The sequence below is a fragment of the Balaenoptera musculus genome, chromosome 11, assembly GCF_009873245.2.
Source record: "Balaenoptera musculus isolate JJ_BM4_2016_0621 chromosome 11, mBalMus1.pri.v3, whole genome shotgun sequence".
NCBI classification, from domain to species: Eukaryota; Metazoa; Chordata; class Mammalia; order Artiodactyla; family Balaenopteridae; genus Balaenoptera; species Balaenoptera musculus.
The window spans coordinates 29,912,546-29,935,995 of NC_045795.1; the positions used below are offsets into that span (position 1 = coordinate 29,912,546).

Consider the following 23,450-nt stretch of genomic DNA (forward strand, 5'->3'; position numbering starts at 1 on the left):
AGGTATGGAAATTTGGCTGAGATTCACTCACATTTCTAGAACCCAGTAGGGCCAGATTCCTAGATACAAGAGTAGAGATTTTTTTTTTCCCCCTAAACAGGAGTGATGTCAAATCCAGATGTGCAAAAATGTACCTTTTAAGATCAAACAGAAAAGCTGGACATCACTGACCTAGTGCACAGATCGTGAACGTCTTTGCATTGTTGCTCTACGAGGTCTTTGTCATCCAAAGGTTCTGAAGACCAGCCTTCACCAACGCTAATAGGCATAAATCACCTAGAGATCTTGTTGAAAATGGAGACTCGTGTTCAGCTGGTCTGGGGTAGGGCCTGAGAATCTACATACCTACCAAGCTCCTAGAGGAGGCTATTGCTGCTGGTCCGTGGACCTAACTTTGAGTAGCACGGCTGTAGACAGCCTAGAATTCCATCCTATGAAGACAGTTGTTCCCTTCGGGGCCATTGCTGGGAATTCTGTGGGAGAGACAGGATATTCTTACTGGGACTCGGTGGAGGGTTGGGTGCATGTTCATTCCCCTACTGTCGAGCTGTTGGGCATCCTAGTCTAGCTGTAATTGCTGATGAAGGACCAGATGTGGGGTCATAGTGTTCTTCTTGTGCCCCTTCCTTGCAGGGCACTTGCATGTACATCATCTCATTTGAACTTCACAGAGAACTTGAAGCAGGCGGGCAGCTGTTTTTATCCCCAGTGACAGATGAGGGAGAGAGCTCTGAGGCCAGTTCAAGCCATCTTTTATTCCCCTTTGGGAGAAACAATTGAGAGAAGAAATGCCATGCTCAAAGCTAGTTCCAGAACTGCAAATATGACAGAGCAAAAGTCCTGGATAATCGTATACTCTACTCATGTTATATTGTTCCTAAGGTCTTGTTTCTCTTCAGCCCCACCGTATGTCTCCAAGACTGTGGTCTTTGCATGTAAGCTACATGTTGAACAACTAGAGTGTTATATCTGGCCCTTAACTGTATCACGGGACTGAAAAGAGAAAAATAAAACAGGGTCTGTTTTATGACTTAGCAGAAAGAAATTCCGTTAAAGAAAGATGTGATAAGAGCCAACTGGGAGAACACAGGGGAAAATGCTGCTTCTTCTTTTAGCTTTGCCCTGTTTCTTCTACCTCTTCAAATGTACATGTGGAAGTGTCTGCAGAATTCCATCTCATGTTAGCATGGTCAATAAAACACGTGATCGCCAAATGACACTGACATTCTTGCCCACTGATCCTAGCTGAGACCTCAGAATTTTCTTCATCATGCTTCCAGCAGCCTCTTCCAGTAGTTGGGAGATGAAGCAAAGTTGAAAAGTCTTTGTCATTTCTGAGCCTCCATCAAAAGATCATTGGAAGGGGTTGATCCTAAACATTAGGTAAGATCTAGAAGACTATTTGCTATTAATCCCTGCAGGCCATTGCTTAGCATCATCTAGTCTAAACATAGCCCAACAATAACAGGCTTCCTTCCTTAGATAGGTTTTGCAAGTAAAGGGAAGCTGTTGTGACTTTGGTTTGTCCTGGCTTATAAGGGTGGACACTGTTTGATGGGGGTTGGGGTGTGGAGGACATGGCATTAGTACAATTTTTAACACACAGGTGCAACAATTCTACTTGGTACCTTCAAACTAAACGGAAATACAAATGATATGCTTTGATGACTATCTACAGTGACATACACTTCCATGGATGATCTCTGTTAGAGCTGGAAACGTGTCTTCACATCTTCTGCACTACCAAATGGCTGATTTGAGGGATTCTCTCTGTGGATCCCAGTATTAGGATACAGAAGCCAAAACAAGGGGTTTTGTGGTACTTGTGAACTTGAGGTACCCAGAAGCATCACACCAAATTCTGAGATGTACAGAAAAGATCCAGTAGAGGAGAAGAAAACTTCTGCAAAAAAGGAAAGGAAAGGAAAAGAAAGGAAAGAAGAGAAAACTTCTGCACCTCACTTACTTTGGAGTTATTTGGGGCAGTTTTCTATCTTTATGATGGCCACTTTCAGTGTTTTCTCCTAGGCATGAAGTGGAGAATTTGCATTATAGTTCTTCACAAGCAAGGGTTATTTCTAACTTCTTGGTGCCCAATTAATAATGCTGAACAAGTGAGCATGGAGAGAAGCAGAGAATTCAGAGCTAGACATTGTCCAGTCATCCCTTCATCTTATAGGCGAGGATGCACAAGGCCACACTGAGGCAGTGACTTTCTCAAAGGCATATTTACCTTGCAGAACATCTGGGACCAGCCCGAAAATTCTTCTGACTCCCACTGGCCAGGCAGAAAGCAGAGTGGGCAATCTGTCTCTTGTAACTGTAGAACTTGTGAAAAATAAATAAATATGGTAGGTCTTGGAATGATTCCATTTTTGGAGAGAAATGCAGACTCCATCTCAGGTTGTGGCTTCCTGGGTGATGACCTGGACTATTGTGTGTGTGGCATAATTACTGGGCTCAGTTTTTTTTTTTTTTTTTTATGGGAGTACAATAAATAGAACATTTCCTGCCTTAGTCTGCCATTTGGGAAAGCTTTTCATTTTCCCTTTGGGCCTAGGGAATTACAAAAGACAGACTTCTTTTCAATTATAGCTTGGCTTGAGCTTGAATATATAACTCAGCCAGGAGCGCGCTCAGACTGAAGTTTTTAAAGGCAGAGAAAATGAAATGAGGTCTCCTTGACGCAAAACCTGGCTCCGTTTCTGTGTCTGTAGCTGGGATGCTGTTTGTAGAAAGCCCCTCTCTGAAGCAGGAAATATAATCATCCAGAACGACACTTTACAGTAAGTTCTGCAGGAGCTTGAAAGAAATGAGTAGGGTGGGCTCATGGGACAGAAGGCACTTGGTTAGTAGAATGTTTCTGTCTTGCATGGTGGCAGGGAAGACCCTCCGGGCCCATGACCTTTAGTGACCTGGGGGTGTGAGAAGGAGGAAGGAGAGGTGGTCCAGAAAGCAGGGTGACAATGACGACAGCTGATGTATTGAGCGCTCGCTCTCTTCCAGCGCCTGCCCTCGCGTTTTACTTGCGTTATCTCCTTAATCTTCCCCATCACCTCTGGGGAGGAAGGACTCTGGAGAGGAGGGATTTAGCTACCCAGCTGTTCTTCTATCTGCTCCCCGGGGGATCAGGAACTTCAGTGTGAGACTGGCTTCTGGTCTTTACCTTGAGGGAATCCTCCACATTAAAGCAGAATAAACCTTGATTAGAATCTGTGGCCTACAATAATCAGAACTTCTCTTTTCATGTCTTCAACATTTTACTCTTAAGAGAATCAAAGGACGACAGGTTAAGGGAGGACTGGCAGGAACGTTTCTAAGATGACTTTTGAAAGGATTCAGTTCTCATGGCTTTGGTGGTTATGGCTGAATTACTTACATTAATGACTTCGACTGAGATTTCAGCCATCTCCATTCTACTGCAAACTCCACCCCCACTGATTGTCGGTGTCTTGGACAGTCATCTGAAGTCTTTGGACCTCCAGCTGGCCGGGTCTGAAATGTAAGAGGGTTGGATGAAGCTTGAGGGATCAGGGTGGGTGTGGGGAGCCTTCCCAAAGGGATGCTTCTTTAACTGCTGTTGAAGGTGATGTACTGAGAATACTACGGAGAGATGTTAGAGGCAAGCTGTGAGAAGGCAGAGCCTTGAAGGAGCCTCTGAAGGTGGTCACAGAGGCTTCCTGCTTTATGTCTTCGTTTGCCCTCCAACCTACAGTGCTGGCCGCTACCCCGCAGGTCCATTGTAGTTGATTTACAATGTTGTGTTAGTTTCAGGTGTACTATCAGAATTCTTTTTTTTTTTGTACTTGAACATTTGTTATTATTATTTTTTTAAATTTATTTATTTATTTTTGGCTGTGTTGGGTCTTCGTTTCTGTGCGAGGGCTTTCTCCAGTTGCGGAGAGTGGGGTCCACTCTTCATCGCGGTGCGCAGGCCTCTCACTATCGCGGCCTCTCTTGTTGCGGAACACAGGCTTCAGACGCGCAGGCTCAGTAGTTGTGGCTCACGGGCCCAGTTGCTCCGTGGCATGTGGGATCTTCCCAGACCAGGGCTCGAACCCGTGTCCCCTGCATTGGCAGGCAGATTCTCAACCACTGCAACACCAGGGAAGCCCCACCATCAGAATTCTTAATTGCAAATAAACGATTCAGTGATATTCTCCTTCTCCCAGTCACACTTTAGAAATATTTCAGAGTATCTTTCAACATCATCTCTTCTAATTCATCCACTTTGTAAATAAAAAAACTAAGGCCCAGGGAGGGGGAAATTACTTGCCCAAGATCACACAGTTCTTTGTGCCAAAACTAGGTCTAGAACACAGGACTCTGGATCCTCTGCTTTTCATTACACGCTCTTTTGCTTAAAGGGCTACCTAAGGCATTCAGTTCACCCGACCATCCTGCTTCTCCAAAAATTCTGACTAAGGCCTTACTGCACAGCGTACAGGAAAACATAACGATCCCAAATTCACAGTACTCATATTAAAGGCAACACTTAATATGCCTATAGTTTCCCACTTCCAAATTAAGGAATGTGTTATTTTTGTTTTTAAGTCTTGCCCTTCCAACCAGCCCCGAAGTGATTTTAAATAGAGAATTTTGAAAGGAAATGAAAGCAGTTTTGCAATAAGAAGTGCTGCCCTTTGGCCTGGGCACCTATTATAGACACTTGTCCTTGTAAGTTGCAGAGGTAAGAACTGTCTGGACCTCACATAGGATGTGATAGGTGAGAGCCCATGTGTCTTGTTTCAAGACTCCAGGAAGCTCCTGCAGTCCTTCTTCCTCCTTTCCCGGTTCCTCACTCCCCTGCCAGAGGCCTGAAACCCTACCACTGGAGCTTTATCCCCTCTGCTTACGTCTGGTCCACGATCAATGTTGAGACGTTATCCAGAATTCATACTTCAGTGGGAATACTTTCAGAGCTGGCTTTGAGAAAGGAAAGTGGGAAAGATGCCATGTTGGCCAACGGTGGCTGGCGGGGTTAGAGGCTAGTGAGGGTAGGAATAGCAGACCCAGGGTACAGGTGGTTCCTGGAAGATAGGCTTTTGACTGCTTTGTGGCTTGGCGTGTGGTTGGGCTGGCATCCTCCAGCTGGAGGAAGAAAGGGAACTGGAGAAGTCCTGTGTGGGCTTTCCTGATACAGTACGAAGAACAAGAGCACCTGCTCATGGTTCCCGACACACCCCGCATCATGGAATCAAGCCTCCAGACCCATTCTTACTTGGTCACTTTTGCTCTGATGTCCTGCCCCACCACTTTGCTTGAACAAATCCTCTTACCCTTCAAGTCTCGTATCAAGGATCACTGCTGCCCCAAAACCTTCCCTGAGGTCTCAGGGGGTCTCCTTCCTGCTCCCACTCGACCCAGGCTCTATCACTCCACTTATGACCAGGTCTCATTCAGCACCACCCTCCTGGGCTCTGCACCGAGGAGGCCCTTAGTGAAGATGTTTGTCCCCCTCACTGCGAGAACCCACCTTGCCCAAATGGCTGGGTGATTGCCCATCATTGAGGGTGGAGCTAAAGCCTCCTAAGTGCCCCCAACAGCCAGGAAAGCCGAACATAGGACTTGATGGAATCCTGTGTTGCAGAAGCAGCGAAGTTTCCCGCCACCGTTGGCTAGAGGATAGTAGAGGATAGTGCCTGGGGAGAGGAAGGTGGTTGAGCACATCTGACCATGTGAGAAGTTTGTGCAAGCGGGTAGGATTTCTGGGCCTGATGACAGTGCTGTCACCTTCAGGGAGGACCCACCTGCCGAGCTCTGGGTGGATGGGCAACTAGAAGGATGTCAGTCGGTGAGTGAAGCTCCTGACATTGCGGCTGTGTTGACTTGAGATTCTACCAATGTTCTCGTCCAAAATGTGTCCTCCATGCCCTGAATGACTCAAAATGGTGCACTTCTTCCAGGGCAAGGACGGATGGTGCGGAGGAACAGCAGTAGAAGTGGGGTTGGGGGTAGAAGGGGGCTGTGATCTGAAGGAGTTTCCAAGTTAGGTAGGGAAATAGGGAACAAACAGAGCGGAGGGCACCTCAAGTGTCTCCTGAGACTCTGGCCTCCCTGTGTCTGGAGTGGGCTCTGGGAGCTCTGTCGTCAGTTTTCTTTTTTATCATGCTCCTTAGGGGATTCTCTTGTCCATCCCCAGTTTTGAGCACCACTGGGTCAGAGATGGCCAGACATTGTTGAACATTAGAATCACTTTGAGAGTTTAAAAAAAAAAACAACTCACTTGAGTCCTACTCCAGATTAAATAAATCAGAATATCTGAGCATGGGACCTGGACATGGCATTATTAAATGAATATTAGAATAAACTTTTCAAGCTCTATAAGCCCTACTTCGCTGACATATTATAAAATACTAATTTTGCAAAGAATCTTCCATAGGGTCCTGGATTTACATCACCCTATTTAGTAAATCTCATGATTCAGATTTGATTTTAGTGCCACAAGGCTTTTAATCTCTCATATTTGAGAGGTTTGGATAGATGAGAGCTTAGTGAACCCAACTGAGAGGCCTGGTGACAGATTTTGTGATTTCTCTAAAGTCTTTTCAGACCAGTTTGTGATATATTAAGATGCTCGATTAAAAAACTCAACACGCAGACAACCAGAGCAGAGGGCAGGATGAAGAACATTTGCAGAATCTCCGTTATCACAGGATCCCAAACACCATTCTCTTTGTCAGAGAATCAGTATCAAGATACCCTCATTTGGTATGAAGATTATAGGAATTGCAGGCTCATTCCATGAATGTAGGGGGAATGGATTCATGATCAAAAGCTGGAACTAATTTCTATAGCATCTTGAATAATAAAAAGTATGTCAAGGGAGGAAAGCAAAACTTTTGACAGCGGCCTAATTAAGTGGAAGGCATGTTTCCTCCATTAGGAACTGGTATTCTTCAGGGGAGGCTTAAGTAAGAAGATGTCTTCTTCAAATTAAACCCATGTGGGAAGGAGTTCTGTTTATATGAGGCTGTAGATTTGTGTCGTTCTTTGGTTTCCTGTGCTTTGGTGCATTTCTGAGGTGGAAGAATTCCAGCTTTCAGTTCTCCTGATCCGAGCATAGAGAGCCATAATCAGGCCTAAAGAATAGCATGACGGTTCCATAAATATTTGTGGCAAAGGTTCCCGGATATTCAGAGGACACAAAGGCTTCCACTGGGCTTCAGTATAAAACTGCCAGGAATCTGTCACAGACCTGATCCCTTAGCTTTACCCATCCATCTTCCTTGAATTCCAGACCTTTGAGTCTGGTTCCTGAACTACTTGAAAACCTTGTTTGGTTGCAGAACATTGCTCTGCATAGAAACTCAATGGCCTTGTGGAGAACAGATGTGCATGTGCCCATCATTGTACCAACAGCTAACCAAATATGAATCACTTTCCCTTTTCCCCTTCATGGTCAATGGGATTCTGCCCTAGCTTAGGATCACCCATCTCTGGTCAATGGACAGTGGCCATAGTTCTTCCTGTGTTTACTTTCTCCATTGAATGTATTGCTCCACACACAAAACCCTGAACATGGAGGTATTGCTGAATTTTTGTGCCATCAAAGTGAATCAGTTATACGTATATGGGATATTATATGTATATGTATAACTGATTCACTTTGTTATAAAGCAGAAACTAACACACCATTGTAAAGCAATTATACTCCAGTAAAGATGTTAAAAAAAAAAAAAAGAGAGAGATCTACCGACTCTTTACTAAGGCATAGCATTTCACAAACAGGGATGTTTAATTAGCTCTTCCTAAATGTTTATCTTCTGTACTTATGATGACAGTAGCTCTAAATTTATAAAATGAAAACTATGTGTTTTGTACGTATTATCATCTAGTTGTGGAACAACCCTGCAAGGTAGACGTTTCTTGCCCCCAATTTGCAGATAAGGAACCTGAGGCTAAGTGTGTATGTGAGTTATATGCTGGATAATAAACCACCCCAAACTTAGAGGCAGAGGATTTGGACTTTGGGACCTTCTAAGCCTTGGTGCAGGTATTTGATATGAATGAGAGCCATTCTGCCTTGCTAAGCATGATGGAGTCATTTGGAAGACATACCAGGGCAATCAAATTTACATTTCTTGAGCCCTTACTGGGTTCCTAGGGTTTCATAAAAAAAGAACCAAAATAAAACAAGTCACCAAGTCACATCCATGCTAATGGAAGGCTTACCAACTAGATGGTTGGAAGGACAGATCATTTGGTATCAAAAAAAATAATACGGAATAGTGTCTGACTTACTAATAAGAAAACCTGACGTATCTGGTAACTGCAAAACTATCTAATAGAAATGAAGCAAATTCTAGAATAATACATAACACTAGAGTGAGAACACCAGGAAAGGAGAAGGAACTAACAAGGAAGACTTAAAGCAAGCAAGCCCTGCAGCATTTCAACATTTTTCTTTTTCTTCGTTCCCTTTCTTTCCTTTTCCTTTTTTTTAAGCTCCGGATAAATAGCATGTTTATAGGTCGAAAAACCAGAGTTCTTGCTGTCTTTGGGGGGATAATCACGTTCTCAGGAATAGATGAGTTCTCAAAAGGGTACAAAGTATGGCGGGGGAAGAGCAATTAGCTGAGAGGGCAAAGGTCAGGAAGAGGAGGATGTCAGTAAAGGAACAGGAAAGTCACATGCAGGACCGGCTGCAACTGGTGGGGCCCCGTGCAGAATGAAAACGAGGGAGCCTTTGTTCAAAAACGATTAAGAATTTCGAGGGCTTCCCTGGTGGCGCAGTGGTTGAGAATCTGCCTGCCAATGCAGGGGACATGGGTTTGAGCCCTGGTCTGGGAGGATCCCACATGCCGCGGAGCAACTAGGCCCGTGAGCCACAGCTACTGAGCCTGCGCCTCTGGAGCCTGTGCTCCGCAACAAGAGAGGCCGCGATAGTGAGAGGCCTGCGCACCGCGATGAAGAGTGGCCCCCGCTTGCCACAACCGGAGAAAGCCCTCGCACAGAAACGAAGACCCAACACAGCCAAAAATAAATAAATAATAAATAAATTAATTAAAAAAAAAAAGAATAGGGTGTTAAGTAGGACTGGCAAGAATTTTAAGGGAGACACAGTAACCTATTCAAATAGTTTGGACATGAAAGAATAGGGAGGAAAACACGTAGCAGTGGAAAGGAGGGGCATGGTGTTAGGGTGTGGTGTTGGGCTGGAGAGGGCAATTCTTTCTCGGAGGGTGTGTGAACGAACAGGAGGGCGAGTACAGACTCAGTGCAGAAAGCCATGAAGCTCAGCGTAGGTTGAAGGTCACTCCCAAGAGGCCTCAAGCACAGTAATGTTACGCAACACATTGAGTTGTAGGTAGCCTTGGCCCCGAAGCCACTATCAGACCAGGCTGGTAACTCAGGGTCCAAGGTACCACTGGACCCTGCTCTCTTAGTCAGACACTTGAGCTGAGTAGCCTTCTGGGCATGGAGCCTACGAGTTCCTTTGGGAGGGGATATTTACATAACTATGTTCAGTTGTTTATAAAACCATCTGGCAAGCTGAGGTGTTGAAGACACATACTAAATTGATGGTTACCTGTCTCACGTAATATTTTTAAATTCATCTGGTGTGATGTTTAATTTTTATGTGTCAACCTGGCTAGGCTGTGGTGCCAGATATTTGGTCAAATATGCTGACTGTTTCTAGGCAGGTGTTTTTTTGGCTGAGATTCACATTTAAATTAGTAGCCTTTGAGGAAAGCAGGTGACCTTCTATCCTGTGTGTGAGCCTCATCCAGTCAGTTGAAGGCCTTAATAGAGAAACGACTGACAACGTCTGAGGAAGAGGGAATTCTGCCAGCAGGTTGCCTTTGGACTTGAACTGCGACTCTTCCCTGAGTCTCCAACTTGATGACATAGCCCACGAGATTTTAGATTCAGCAAACTTTCACAATTGGGTGGAGGCAATTCTCTCTCTCTCTCTCTCTCTCTTTATCTCTATCTCTATCTCTATCTCCATCTCTATCTCTATCTATCTCTGTCTCTATCCACACACAAATCCTATTGGTTCTATTTCTCTGGAGAACCCTGACTAATACACCTGGAATTCCTCATATGACATTATATAGGCAGCGCTCTGCATAGAGCTGATTCAGCCGTTATAATCAGCTTCAGATAAATGCTGAGAATCTCTGAAGCCTCAAATGTATACTTATTACCTGACTGCTTATTGAATGAAATATGCCTGAGTGACCCCAGTGAGTTAAGCCTTATGTGACTGCTGAGAAAAAGAATGTTGTTTCTTCAAGGGTAGAACTCTCCATCTTCAATCGGACCACATACCGCCCCAAATCCCATAGCTGTTCATGGGAGGCTGACCAACCAAATTATTGGAACAGCAGATAATTTGGTATTAAAAAAAATAGTCACAGTAAGGAGTATTTTCTGACTTACATGAATAAGAGAAAGTGGGCAGATCCAAATATTGCTACTATGAAGAAAAATTTTCCATGTGATATGAATCAGTTTAGTGCTATAAAGATGAGTCATTTTATATCCAAAGAAAGTCCTCTTCCTGTGGTCTTTGTCACTTCAACACTCTTTCCGTAAGAGAAAAACCGGCCTGGCATAGAGAAAAGCTAGGAATTAGGAATCAAGAATTGTATCCCTGGGAGTTCCCTGGTGGCATAGTGGTTAGGATTCCGGGCTTTCACTGCCATGGCCCAGGTTCAGTCCCTGGTCGGGGAATTGAGATCCTATAAGTCACGGTGCGGCATTAAAAACAAAAATTATATCCCAGATTCTGCCATGGGACCAGGCTGTGTAACCATGGGCAAAACGTCTAAACTTTCTGGGCCTATTTCCTTACCAGTAAAAAGAAAGAGCTGGACCATATCATCCTTGAGGTCAGTTTTAGTCCAACTGTTGTAGAATTTTTATCTGTAACTTGAAAAAAATTTTTAATCACTTGAGTCTTCAAGGATAGTTTTCATGGACTAAAGTAACAAAAAGTTGAAATGTGACATAAATAGTGACTTAATTAACTTTCTGGAGAAAATTCAGGTTTCTTTCTTCTAGTACTTCATTTAGGACTTAACCTTGTGAGATTTTTAAAGGAATCAGACAAATAGCCTAAAAATCTTCCATTTTGAAATATCTGACGTTTAAGCATCTGTCGTAGTCTGGGTCCAATCAGGAGAGAGAAACCACACAGTGATTTTAGCAGGAGTTTAACATAAAGCAATAGTTAACTATGATAAAAGAGTACCCATTACATATAAGGACACTACATGGTACCCTAGAGTTGAAGGAGAATAGCCAAGGGATGACAAAGGGTTTCAACTCTCACAGGAGAAGTGTGGTCAGCCCAGCAGAAAGCATAGGCGTTCACTGGTCTGGCAAGGCCAGAGCTGGTTTGGAGTCGCTGGGCAAGCAATAGCCACCCTCCGGAGTTCAGGAGGGGCGCAGACGGTCAGCGATGGGGGCATAGGTGTGCAGTGGGGTCCAGGTGCCGGCGGGAACAGGGGGGCTTCAGGCCACACGGGGCTTGCAGAGTAAGTGGCAGATCTGTGTGGACACCCCGGCCGCAGGCAGACTTAACGCAGGCTGCATGGAGGCTTTGCCTTCTGTGTCCAGAAGGCTAGCAGCAAGATGAGGTTGCAGGGAGCCGGAGGGATCACGTTCTGGGCTGGGGCGGGGGCAGGCTCACTGCTGACCCCCAGCCCATGCCAGAGGCAGCAGAAGAGCCCCCTCTTCCTGCAGGGTCCCTCCAGTCCTCTCTTCTGGGAAATCCTACCTCCGTGCTCACTTTAGAAATGCCGAAAGGAATTGCCACTCTTTCTCACCCAGCATTTATTGAAGGGTGCCTTCAGAGCTGGGAAACAATAAATTGATAAGGGACACGACATCTTTCAAGCTTAAGTGTCATCTCTCCCCATTCTGCTATTCCTTTTTGGATCCTTTCTGAATAATTCTTCCCTCTTCTGGACCTTGGTGCCCTCAAATGATTTGGGGGCAATTATCAACTTCACTCTGTTGTCTGGAGAGGAAGCTCTATGTACCTGGTCTGTTCATGGGGTATCTTATCCCAACAGGTCTCAAACGTTGTTCATGGACTCCTGGGTCCATGAGATCCTTTGGGGGGGGCTGCTGAGAGGTCACAACTATTTTCAAAGTCATCATTTCTCCCTGGGGTTGCTATTTTGTGGCATTTTAGGGCAAATAGAGGCAGTGGTATAACGGAGGAGTCATGCATGGACAGAAAAAAAAAAAAAAGCCAGTCTCGTTTGTGAATGATCTTGATGAAGCAGTAAAAATTATCTAATGTAATTAAATCTCAACTCACAAGTACATGTCTTTTAAACATTCTGGCAGATGAAACGGGAAATGCACATCCAGCTGTTTGGCCTCATTGCCAAGCACAATGGTTGTCTCAGGAGAAGCACTTGCACGATTGAGCTGTGACCAGAAGTTTCTCTCGCGGAACAGTTTTTGCCTGAAAGACAACCAGCAGAAAAACTATGGTTTTTACTACTTGGTATTTATTTGCCAGACATTTCCTGGGAAATCAAGGAAATGAGCTTGTCATTTCAAGACTAACAGCTGACAGTATTCATTGCCAATGATAAAAGACAAGCTTTCAAGAGAAAATGAGAATATTGGAAAACAGGTATTTGCCACCAGGATCTTGACAGCCTCTTTTTGCTTAAACTTTTCTGATGAGCTTGGTGGTGATATTACTGAAGGAGATATTTTGCTACTGTATAAAGAGATGTATCACCATTTGGAAGATCTGTTTAACTCCGTGAAATGCTATTTTCCAAAAGATGAATTTGTGATGTGACAAAATCATTTATGGGTAAAAGACCCATTCAAAGTGTGAGATAGATGAATGGGTTTTAGTGGAACAGAAGAATTTCATTGATAGGGTTTCAAATTCCACCTATCAACTAACCTTTAAGAAACTACCACTTGTTGAGTTTAGGTGTGGTATAAAAGAAAAATACCCACAATTATCTGAAAAGGCTATTAAATTACTCCTCCCTTTTCCAACTACATATCTGGGTAAGGCCAGATTTTCTTCATATACTTCAACCAAGTAGCAAAAGACTGAATGCAGAAGCCAACTTCTGTTAAGTCATACTTTAAAGATTTTGTAAAAATATAACAATTACACTCTACTTACTAAATTTCTTTTTTTAAATATATGGTTTCTTTAATTAAAACGTTATTTATGTTAACATGTAATGTGTTTATTATTAGTATTTTAATGAATGAGTAAACAAATATTTGAAATATTTTTTAGCTTTAATTATAATACAGTAAATATCGATAGCTATAACCCACATGAACAAAAGCTCTTTGGGATTCTCAGCAATCATAAAAGGCATAAAAGGATTCTGAGACCAAAGAGTTTGAGAACTGCTGTCTTAAACTGCTTAATTTCATTAGGCACTTGAATTCACAACACTGAGGGAAGTTATAAGTGCAAAGGCTGAGACTCAGGGTCACACGGTGAATTACAGGCAGAGGTGGGTCGAGAACCGTGATCTCCTGCTATATAATGTCTTCTACAACCCAAGCTTTCTTCTCAGGATGCTCTTCAGAGGGCCAACATCAAAATTTTGGGATACTCAAGCCACAAAAGTGGAGCAATATCACCCTCCCCTCAACATGTATCCGTTCTAACAGGCACTGAATATCAACTCAGTTTCAGGTACCTGTGCTTGTTGCTGCTGAAGGTAATGTGAATAAAACATAGTCGTGTTTTGGGGATAGCCAAGCTCACCATATGGAGGAGAGACTATGTAGAAGGCAATATTTTAGAACATATAATATGACTTAGCTGGCATACAACATATAAAGTATAATCATACAACCTATATAATTACATCATGCTATTACTATTATCGTATGTAATATTATACAGTGTATAATATTTTATGTTTTATTACAACTTAAATAATATAGTATATAATACTCTATAGTATAACAAGGTATAGTATAGTATATACGCTTAATAGTAAATAAATTTACTATATCTAGGGAACAGACAGTACTTTGGGGTCATAGCTGGCTGGCAGTTGTGTGCACGCGAGGCCCATGGCAAAGCAGAACTGTGAACTTGGGAAGTTTGCCAGTAGCTGTACACCATTCTCCTTTGACCCTACTGTTTGCTTTCGTTTCCCAGTGCTGCCAAAATAAATGACCATAAACTGGGTTGCTTGTAACAACAGAAATGTATTCTCACAGTTCTGGAGGCTGGAAGTTCGAAATCAAGTTGTCCTGAGGGCCATGCTCTTTCTGAAATCTCTAGAGAAGACCCCTTCTTTGTCTCCTCTAGCCTCTGGGGTCTGCCGGCCATCCTTAGTGTTCCCTGGTATGCAGACAGATCACTCCAATCTCTCTTCATATGACCTTCTCCTTTATGTCTGTGTCCAAATTTCCTTCTTCTTATAAGGACACCAGTTGTGTTTAGGGCCCACCCAAATCCAGCGTGACCTCATCTTTACTTGATTTCATCTGTGAAGATTCTGTTTCCAAATAAGGTCATGCACACAGGTTCTGTGTGGACATGAATTTGGGGGGAACATTATTCAACCCAGTACACCATGTTTTTGCCTCTCCCCAGCCCACATTGCTCAGAGCCTCTTTGGACCACAGCCCATCTGGATTTTCCCTCATACTTTTCAGGGCCTAGGGGTCCCATTGAGCCCCACCAAGTTTTTGGTTAATGTTTTAAGTGGTTGCCACAAGCTCACCGCATTTAACCCATGAGTTTAGCAGATGGTTTCCATGGGCAACTGGTGAGTTGTGAAGGAAGAAAAGAGGAGACTAAACAACTCAATAGTAAAAAAAAAAAAACCCTAATAACCCAATTGAAAAATGGCTAAGGAGTTGAGTAGATGTTTCTCCAAAGAAGACATACAAATGGCCAACAGGTATATGAAAAAATTCTCAACGTCACTAATCATGAGAGAAATGCAAATCAAAACCGTGATGAGATCTCACCTCGCCCCCTGTCAAGGTAGCTATTCTGGAAAAAACAAATGACAACAAGTCTTGGTGAGGATGTGGAGAAATTAGAACCCTTGCATACTGTTGGTGAAAATACAAAGTGGTGCATCCACTATGGAAAACAGTCTGGAGGGTCCTCAAAAAATAAAAAATAGAACTACCATATGATCCAGCAATCCAACTTCCAGGTAGTTAGCTAAAACAATTGAAATTGGAATCTGGAAGAGATCTTAGCACCCCTGTGTTCATTGTAGCACTATTTAAATAGCCAAGATATGAAAACAGCCTGAATGTCCTTTGACAGATGAATGGATAAAGAAACTGTGGTATACACACACAGTGGAATACTACGCAGCCTTAAAAAAGAAGGAAATTCTAAAATATGCAACAACATGGGTGAATCTCGAGGACATTATGGTGAATGAATTAAGTTGATCACAGAAAAACAAATACTGCATGATTCCAGTTATATGAAGTAACTAAAATAGCCAAAGTCATAGAATCAAAGAGTGGAAAGGTGGTTGCCAGGGGCAAGGGGAGGGGGGAGTGGGGAGTTGCTAATAACGGGAATACAGTTTCATTTGAGCAAAGTGAGCTGCTTACAGCACTGGACCTACAGTCAACAATACTGCATTGTGCACCGAAACATTTTTTAAGAGGGTAGATCTCATGTTAAATGTTCCTAGCACAAGAAAAAGGGAAGGGAAGGGGAAGCTTCAAGAGAGATGCAAAGACAGTAAGGGTAAATCATAAAATCTTCGCATATTATTTCTCTTGGTCTTTCGGCAATTTTTGTCTACGAGGTCTAGAATCATAATATAAGACAATAGTGGAAATGTGGGGAGCTGTGACAACCAGCAGCCCGCAGAGCTGTGGCACGTGGACTGAAGGCTGGGATGCATCACGCATATCCGGCACCCGCGCCTCCTGCTCTGTGACCTTGGGTGAAAGTGCTACCCGTCTGGGCTGGGTCCTCAGGGTGGAGTCTGAGTATGGCAGTTAAGAGCTCAGAATCTGGAGCCAGATCGCTTGGGTTCATTCCAGGGACCCTCAGACCAGTGATTTCCCCTCTCTGTAATTTCCCCTCAGCTTCCACATCTGTAAAATGGTGACGCTATCTCACTACACAGGTTTCACATGAGGAATAAATGCGTTAATAATATACGTAAAGCACTTCGAACAGTGCCTGACTATATAGACATTCGTTGGTATTATTAACATTATTATATGAATTTTGGGTCCAGCTAATAAGAATTCCAATAATTCAGTAGTACCTCCTTCAATCCCCTTATGACCACCTCCACCCCAGCCTCCACCCCCGGAGGTAAAACAGATGAGAGTGTGTGGACCGTGGCTTTTTTTTTTTTTTTTTTTTTTAATTCTCCACTTGTCACTTACACCATAACCGGCCCTGGGGAAAAGTTCCTTTGTCAGGATGTCTTAAAGGACCAGGAAACTGTCAGATGAGTGCTTCTTGGGAAAGAAAGTCTTAGGGAACTGATGTCATCAACTCAAGTTTTGCAACAAGCTATTATTAAATTCATAGTCACCTGTCTGAGTGTGGCTTTATCAGTAACTTTAGCCCTGTGGGCAGGGGTGGCGCCCACCCTGTTGCCCTCCACCTTTCTGATTTTCTGTAACCTAGCCGTGGTGTCTGAAACACTCAGGGTGGGTCTGTCTCCAGCACTAAGGAAAGTGAGAACTGAATCAGGATGGGGTTCTGGGTGGAGTTAAGAGAGAGGTAAAATAACTGTAATTTCATAGCAATTACCTACAAGCAATACCATCAAAGGCGCCAGTTTTCCATTATAAACCTGAGCCTCTGCTGGGAGAGATGGGCCAGGTAGAAATAAGGACACAAACCTGCCTTCCCACCTGAACCCCACAGCAAACAAACCTCGAGGGGAAAACTAATGTGCTGAGCTTGGAGGGTAGTTTTTTTTCTCCTTCTCTTTCAAAAAAAAGAAAAAGAAATCTTAGTAAGCCCCCATTCCAGGATGTTGGTTGGATTGCTGACAGCTTTGCAAGCAAGGCTGGGGGGCCTTCCCTCTTTGAACCCTCCCTGTTAGTGGAGCCTGGTCCTGATGCCACCATGGTTTCCAAGGGAGCCAACAGCAAACTAGAATGAGTGGGTGATTTCTCCCTCCAAGTACCATTTTGGAGCCAATAAACCATTCACTGGAAAAAAATTACACAGAGATCAGCTCCCCAAAGTTTTTGTTCATATGTTTGCTGAAAGTGTATTCTTTATAAAATTCACATCTCTGCAACCTACTCAGAGGTAAAGATAGACCTGCCTTTCAGACCAAAAAAAAAAAAAATCTGCTGTTTTGAGGAGGGTACTGAGAAGGGGAAATGTGGGGAGCAGAAGTGTGGAGGTCCTCAATAATGCTATCTGTCATGGTTTTCTATGTGTTCCCATCTTATCCCCCAACCCACCCCACAGGAGGCCATAAGCTCCCGAGTAAATGCAGTTTTGAATCCCTTGTGTAATTTCTTCCAGTGCCTTGTACATGGTCAGTACGTATTCGTTGAGCAAAAGGATAATTTAACAAATGAATGGTTTATTGACACTAGGTCAAGTAGTAGTCAGAACTAAGTGGGACATTGATTCAAGTCTTGAGCCTGCTGACAAGATAGAAAGAGATAGGGTCAAAATCTGAGGATCCGTACTCATGACATCTTCATGGAGCAAGGACCAAAGGGTAGAAGATAAACTACAGAGGAACATACTTTGCCGAGGTATAACCAAAGGAAAGCATTTCCTTTGGTTATAAATAGTTAGAACTGTCCTCAGAATGGACTGATTTGAGAGATACACATTGCCGGTGAGTGGAGATATTCAAGCATAGATGAAATGATTACTCGGGAGTAGAGAAGTTGGTCCGATATCATTTGTGTTAAGACTATGTGATGCTGAAGGTCTCTTTTTACCCTGAGATGCAAGAGTTCAATGGTTTCAGAAAGTTATGACTCTCCATAATCACCACGCTGGAAACTCACATTCAGTTCTGCACGTGTTTTTTTTTTGTTTGTTTGTTTTGTTTTTTATAAATTTATTTATTTGTTTTTATTTTTGGCTGTGTTGGGTCTTCGTTGCTGTGCGAGGGCTTTCTCTAGTTGCGGCGAGCGGGGGCTACTCTTCATTGCGGTGCACAGGCTTCTCATTGTCGTAGCTTCTCTTGTTGCGGAGCACGGGCTCTAGGCAGACACGCGGGCTCAGTAGTTGTGGCGCACGGGATTAGTTGCTCCGCGGCATGTGGGATCTTCCCGGACCAGAGATCGAACCTGTGTCCCCTGCATTGGCAGGCGGATTCTTAACCACTGTGTCACCAGGGAAGCCCTCTGCACGTGTTTATTGAGCCCTTACCCTGTGCCAGGTGTCACCTTGCATAAACATTAGGAAGACAAGGATAAATCTTAGAGGGCAACTTTAAAGGAAGGCTGGGGCATGGACTTTCAGTTCTGCTCAGACTGGGCTCTGGCTGTTATAATCCTATATTCCTTCTTGCTAATGTGCACAAGCTAACTCAGGACTCTGGTGCTCTTCTTTCTAGGCTGGAATCGATGGGGAAAGCATCGGCAACTGTCCCTTCTCTCAGCGCCTCTTCATGATCCTCTGGCTGAAAGGAGTTGTGTTCAATGTCACCACTGTGGATCTGAAAAGGTAAAGGATGCTGCATTCATGAGCGATATGTTTCTCTGCAGGAAGAGAAGCTCTTCCATGAGGGAGGGCGAAAACCTCGAGGCTCCCAGAAGCCTCCTGCTCGCACCTTGTTGGCCAGACCCCTAGTTACAAGGGAGGCTGCAAAAGCCAGCAACACCCTTGGAACAGAGCAAGTCCCGATCAGCAAGGAAGAAGGAGGGAATGGACAATGGGTATCTCGACTGAGAGTGTCTGGCACAGAGATGGGCACGGCATCTAAAAATCTGGGAGTGAGCCATTCTGGTCCTACTAGTGCCCCCAACCTAGGGGACCCCAGCCGGACTTCAGGTGTGAGAGGTTGAGTTTCCAAGGAGTTGGGATCCAGACCATTTCTCCCACTATGTTCCCATCTTTAGAACTCCTTAGTGTGAGAGCTCTGCATTAGCGACTGGGATGGAGAGTTACTAGTGTTCTGCTTTTAAAGTGCAGTTTTAATGGCCGTTAAAAATACGGGCATTGTTCACCATCACAAACCGCACTGTTTCCATCTTTCTTCTCTTTCCTCTCCTCCGCCTATCCTGTAAATGCGGACTGGCTCAGGCTCACTCCCTGGGTATTTATCACCTGCCACAGCTTTCCCCCAGTGAGCTTAGCATACTCTCCCTGTCACCTTTATGTCAATTATTCCATACCCAGAACCCTGCTCTCTTCTAGATATTTCCACTTGCATTTTCTGTTATCACTTTAAAATCTGTGTGTCAAAAATTGTACCTTCATTTTCCCTTTGAATTGGGGTCCCCTCCTGAATTCCTTTGTTCTTCCATTTTTCTAGGCACTGAAACGTTTCCAGCTCCCTTCCCTCGCCACCCCCATTGTCCATCAGTCGCCAAGCCCAGGGCATTCTCTCACCGTGCTGTCTCTTACTTCCAGGCTCCCTTGTCCATTCCCAAAGCCCACACGTGGTGTGGGTCCCACCACTGGCAGCTGGACTGTTTCTCTGTTCTTCAAACTGGTCTTCATCCTTCTGGTTTCTCTCTGTCTCTCTCTGATCCATCCTTTATATTTTCATAAGGATATTCTTCCTAAAATAATCCTTTAATCATGTGGCTCTCCTTACTCAGAAAACCTCCTGACATTTCCCATTGCCTGCAGCATAAATGCATCTGCAGCCCTCCTTTGTCTTTGCCTTGGTTCTTCCCAACATTATCTCCCGGGACCTATCTGCCTCTGGCAGGCTGGACCACCTTCTGCTGCCCTTGTCCCTCTGGCCTCCAGCCGTTGCATGGGATGCTTCCTCCGTCTCACAGAGGCTCTCTGTTTTTCCTGAATGGAGAGATGGTGCCCAGCCCCCAGAAGAAACCCCCTCCCCTGGGAAGCTTCTCCCTCCCACCCTACCACTCTCAGGCAAATCTATCACTCAGCCTCCCTCCAGACTCACCCAGCATCTATGGTCCATTTTGCATCTCACCAATTTATGATATCTACAATCCCGATGCTTTACAACTAGCACGTGCTTTCCCATAAAAAATCACATAAAGTGTAACCCTGTGAAGGAGATCTTATTTCTTCGTTCTATATGAGGAAACCAAGACAGACGCATTTAAATGACTTGTCCAAGGTGCCCACCTGGAATTGGAGGGGCTGCCACTAAAAACCAGATCTTCTTTGTTCCAATGCCACGTTCTTCAGGACACATTAGTTGCGAAGTTTGTTTTGTCATTCGCATCAGACCTTCAATTCCTCAAGGGCAAGTCGAGATCATGTTTTAAGTTTCTTTGTATCTGCCATAGCAGCCAATTCATTCATTCGAGGCCCTGACTAATTTCTGTCAAATGAATGAAAACACACACGAAATGCAGATATTGTCTGTGACAACTACAGAGAGCAGACTTGCATACAGTTGGAAAGATTGGCTTCCTTCAGTGGAGAATAGGAGGTCTTTGGAGTATCATCTGTGAGAGTAGACTCGTATTTGGCTGGGGATCAGAATGCGAGAGGGAACCACCCCAGCATTCCTTAGGTCCTTACAAGGCTCTTTCCTAGCTGTTGTCACATCCGATCCTGCCAACACCCTTTGAAGTGGGCCAGGCAAGTATCACGACTCCAGTTTTATAGATAAGGAGAATTTCTTACTGGAAAAAAAATTAATATATATATATATATATGTATATGAATCAAGGAATTTTTAAAATGTATGATACAGTGAAGTTTAGCAATTCCTAATAAAACTAATTTCTTATCCTGGCACCACCGTGTATTGGTGGAGTGACCTCGAACCTTCTCTTTTCTGAGCCCGTTGCCTTACCTGTACAATGGGGATAAAAGTTATGCCTTGGGCTTCCCCGGTGGCGCAGTGGTTGAGAATCTGCCTGCTAATGCAGGGGACACGGGTTCGTGCCCTGGTCTGGGAAGATCCCACATGCCGCGGAGCAACTGGGCCCGTGAGCCACAACTACTGAGCCTGTGCGTCTGGAGCCTGTGCTCCGCAGCAAGAGAGGCCGCGATAGTGAGAGGCCCGCGCACCGCGATGAAGAGTGGTCCCCGCTTGCCACAACTGGAGAAAGCCCTCGCACAGAAACGAAGACCCAACACAGCCAAAAATAAATTAAATAAATAAATAAATAATAAATTAAAAATGCATATTCTTAGAAAAAAAAAAGTTATGCCTTGTTTCTAGAGTTATTGTGAGGATCTGATGAGGCAGGCCATGGACCACTTGCATTGTGTTGTGCTGGCTTCTAGCAAGAGTACCACACATGTTGGCTCTTCTTAGCATTGTCCTGCCCTCATGGAGCTGGCAATCCAGGCAGGGAAGGAGAACTGATATACATTAAATAATCTGTAAGTTAGACTTGGCAATATGTAATTAAGTTCTAATTACATAATTTCGTAACTACTGAAGAGGGTCAACAAAGAGAGGGGGCCACCCCTGACCAGTGTCCATTGGCAACGTCAGCTGGGCTACAGCGGTCAGGGCAGTACTTCCCAAGGATGCCAGACTCCAGAGGCCGTTGTTCTCTTGAGTCCTAGAAAAAAAAAATCATCCTTAATAATTTCTGGATCTTTAAGCCACAGAGAAGTCATTGCTGAAAAATAAAATCAGTATAGATTTTCCCTCCCTGCTGAGAACCCAAGCATTGCTGCCTTAGGTGAGCTTTCAAAAACAGGAGGAGAAGGTAAAGAATGTCTGAAAGGAAGAACACTCACAAAGTAAACACAGGGACTAAGGAAATTAGATTTTAGAAATGCTTTCAGTGTCAATTGTCTGAGGAGTTCCAAGTGCCACAGAAGGCAGCTGGAGAGTGTGCGTGTTGGGCAAGGATGTGGGAGGGGCACCTTAATTGAAATTCTTCTCTTCCCCTCCCAAGCTGATTACGCCAGGAATGTGTTTCATTACAGACTCCTTTTCCCCGTTGTTTACTCCTTTTCGGTTCCTCCATCTAATGTTTTCCACGCTTGCCTCCCACAAGGAGTGTGGCATTCTCAGAGAGAGCGTTTGGGGTGACTCTGGTGTTCCAGCCCTGCCCGGGGAAGCTTCCATCATTATTTCTCCTCTTCCTCCCTCTGTCCTCTGTGCAGCCTTCTCCTTGCCCACTTCCCTCCATCCATCCGCCAGCCCTTCTTCCCCTCGCTTTGCTCCATCTCTGCACCTCCAGTCTGACCGTCTGTGGGGAGCCCAGAATCTCACCCTTGGACGTGAATAGGGGCCCATGTCAAACACAAGGTCACTTCCTTCCCATTGCGCAAACCTTAAAGAAGAGAGAAGATCGTTCTTAGTGTAAAATCGTGACTGAATTCATGAATATTTAAAGTTTGGGATTCTGCCTCGTGCATTTTTGTAAAGCTAATGGGTGAAGGACCTTTTGAAAGCAAAGCCCAACTTCCTCCCTGGGTATCGGAAGCTTGGTTTTAGCTTAGGTATTCACCTGTGATCACACTGCTTTTTCAAAGTCCATCCCGACTTGCTCCTCTCTCACTGAATTCCACCGGTCGGATATCCTGTGTCACACCACGTCCTTCCAGAATCTCTCCAACCTCCTCTGCCCTACACCCCACACCGGGCCTGTTTTTGCTGACAGGCGTCTAGTGGACAGTGCACCCTGGGCTTCCCTGTCCGTGAAGCGTCCTGGTGTAAGCCACCCCCTGAACCTTGCTCTCTCCGCAGAAAGCCAGCCGACCTGCACAACCTCGCCCCTGGCACCCATCCGCCCTTCCTGACCTTCAACGGGGACGTGAAGACGGACGTCAATAAGATCGAGGAGTTCCTGGAGGAGACTTTGACCCCCGAAAAGTAATGAGCTGCTTGTTTCTGGAGCTAATGACAGGGAGGGGGTCCTTGTGCTTTTCTAGATCTTGGGGGAGATTTCCAAAGGAGCCTCATCAATCCAGAGCCCAGGACCCTCCTTGCAAAGAGAGAGTCCCACATGGCCCTCCCCACCCCCAAAGGGATGCCAGTCTCAAACCTGCTTCACAAAGTCCAACCCCAAGAGCTGATGCCCCTTAACGCCAGGTCCCTCTGCCTGAGTGAAAGCAAAGGCTCCCTCATTGCTGAACGAGAGCTGAAAGGCTGACGAAGTGAAAAGTCAGCCAGGAGAGAGGTAATCCCATGACTTAAAACCACACCAAGGTATGAATAAGAGTCATAAATCTGACTCTGTCAGGTCAGAGCCCATAATTAAACATGAAAAACACGGACTGAAAGCAGTTCCTCTTCTGAAAACAAGCTCAGGGAGAGGAGAGACCAGAGGGTTCTTGTCTGGTAGATAAGCTGCTCCTGATGGGAAAAAGGAGTGAAGAGAAGAGAGGTGAATTCTAAAAGCTGCTGGAAACTAGACTTGTTCATTGTACCCTA

General features: G+C 44.6%; 1 protein-coding gene across 1 annotated transcript in view; it reads left to right on the forward strand.

Annotated features, from left to right (window-relative positions):
• LOC118903774 (chloride intracellular channel protein 5) overlaps positions 1-23,450 on the forward strand; it is a 107,808-nt gene that overhangs the window by 36,265 nt on the left and 48,093 nt on the right. Inside the window, exons 2-3 of the mRNA XM_036869200.1 lie at positions 18,510-18,619; positions 22,764-22,889. Of these exons, the coding sequence (XP_036725095.1) occupies positions 18,510-18,619; positions 22,764-22,889 (236 nt within the window). The remainder of the gene's footprint in view (positions 1-18,509; positions 18,620-22,763; positions 22,890-23,450) is intronic.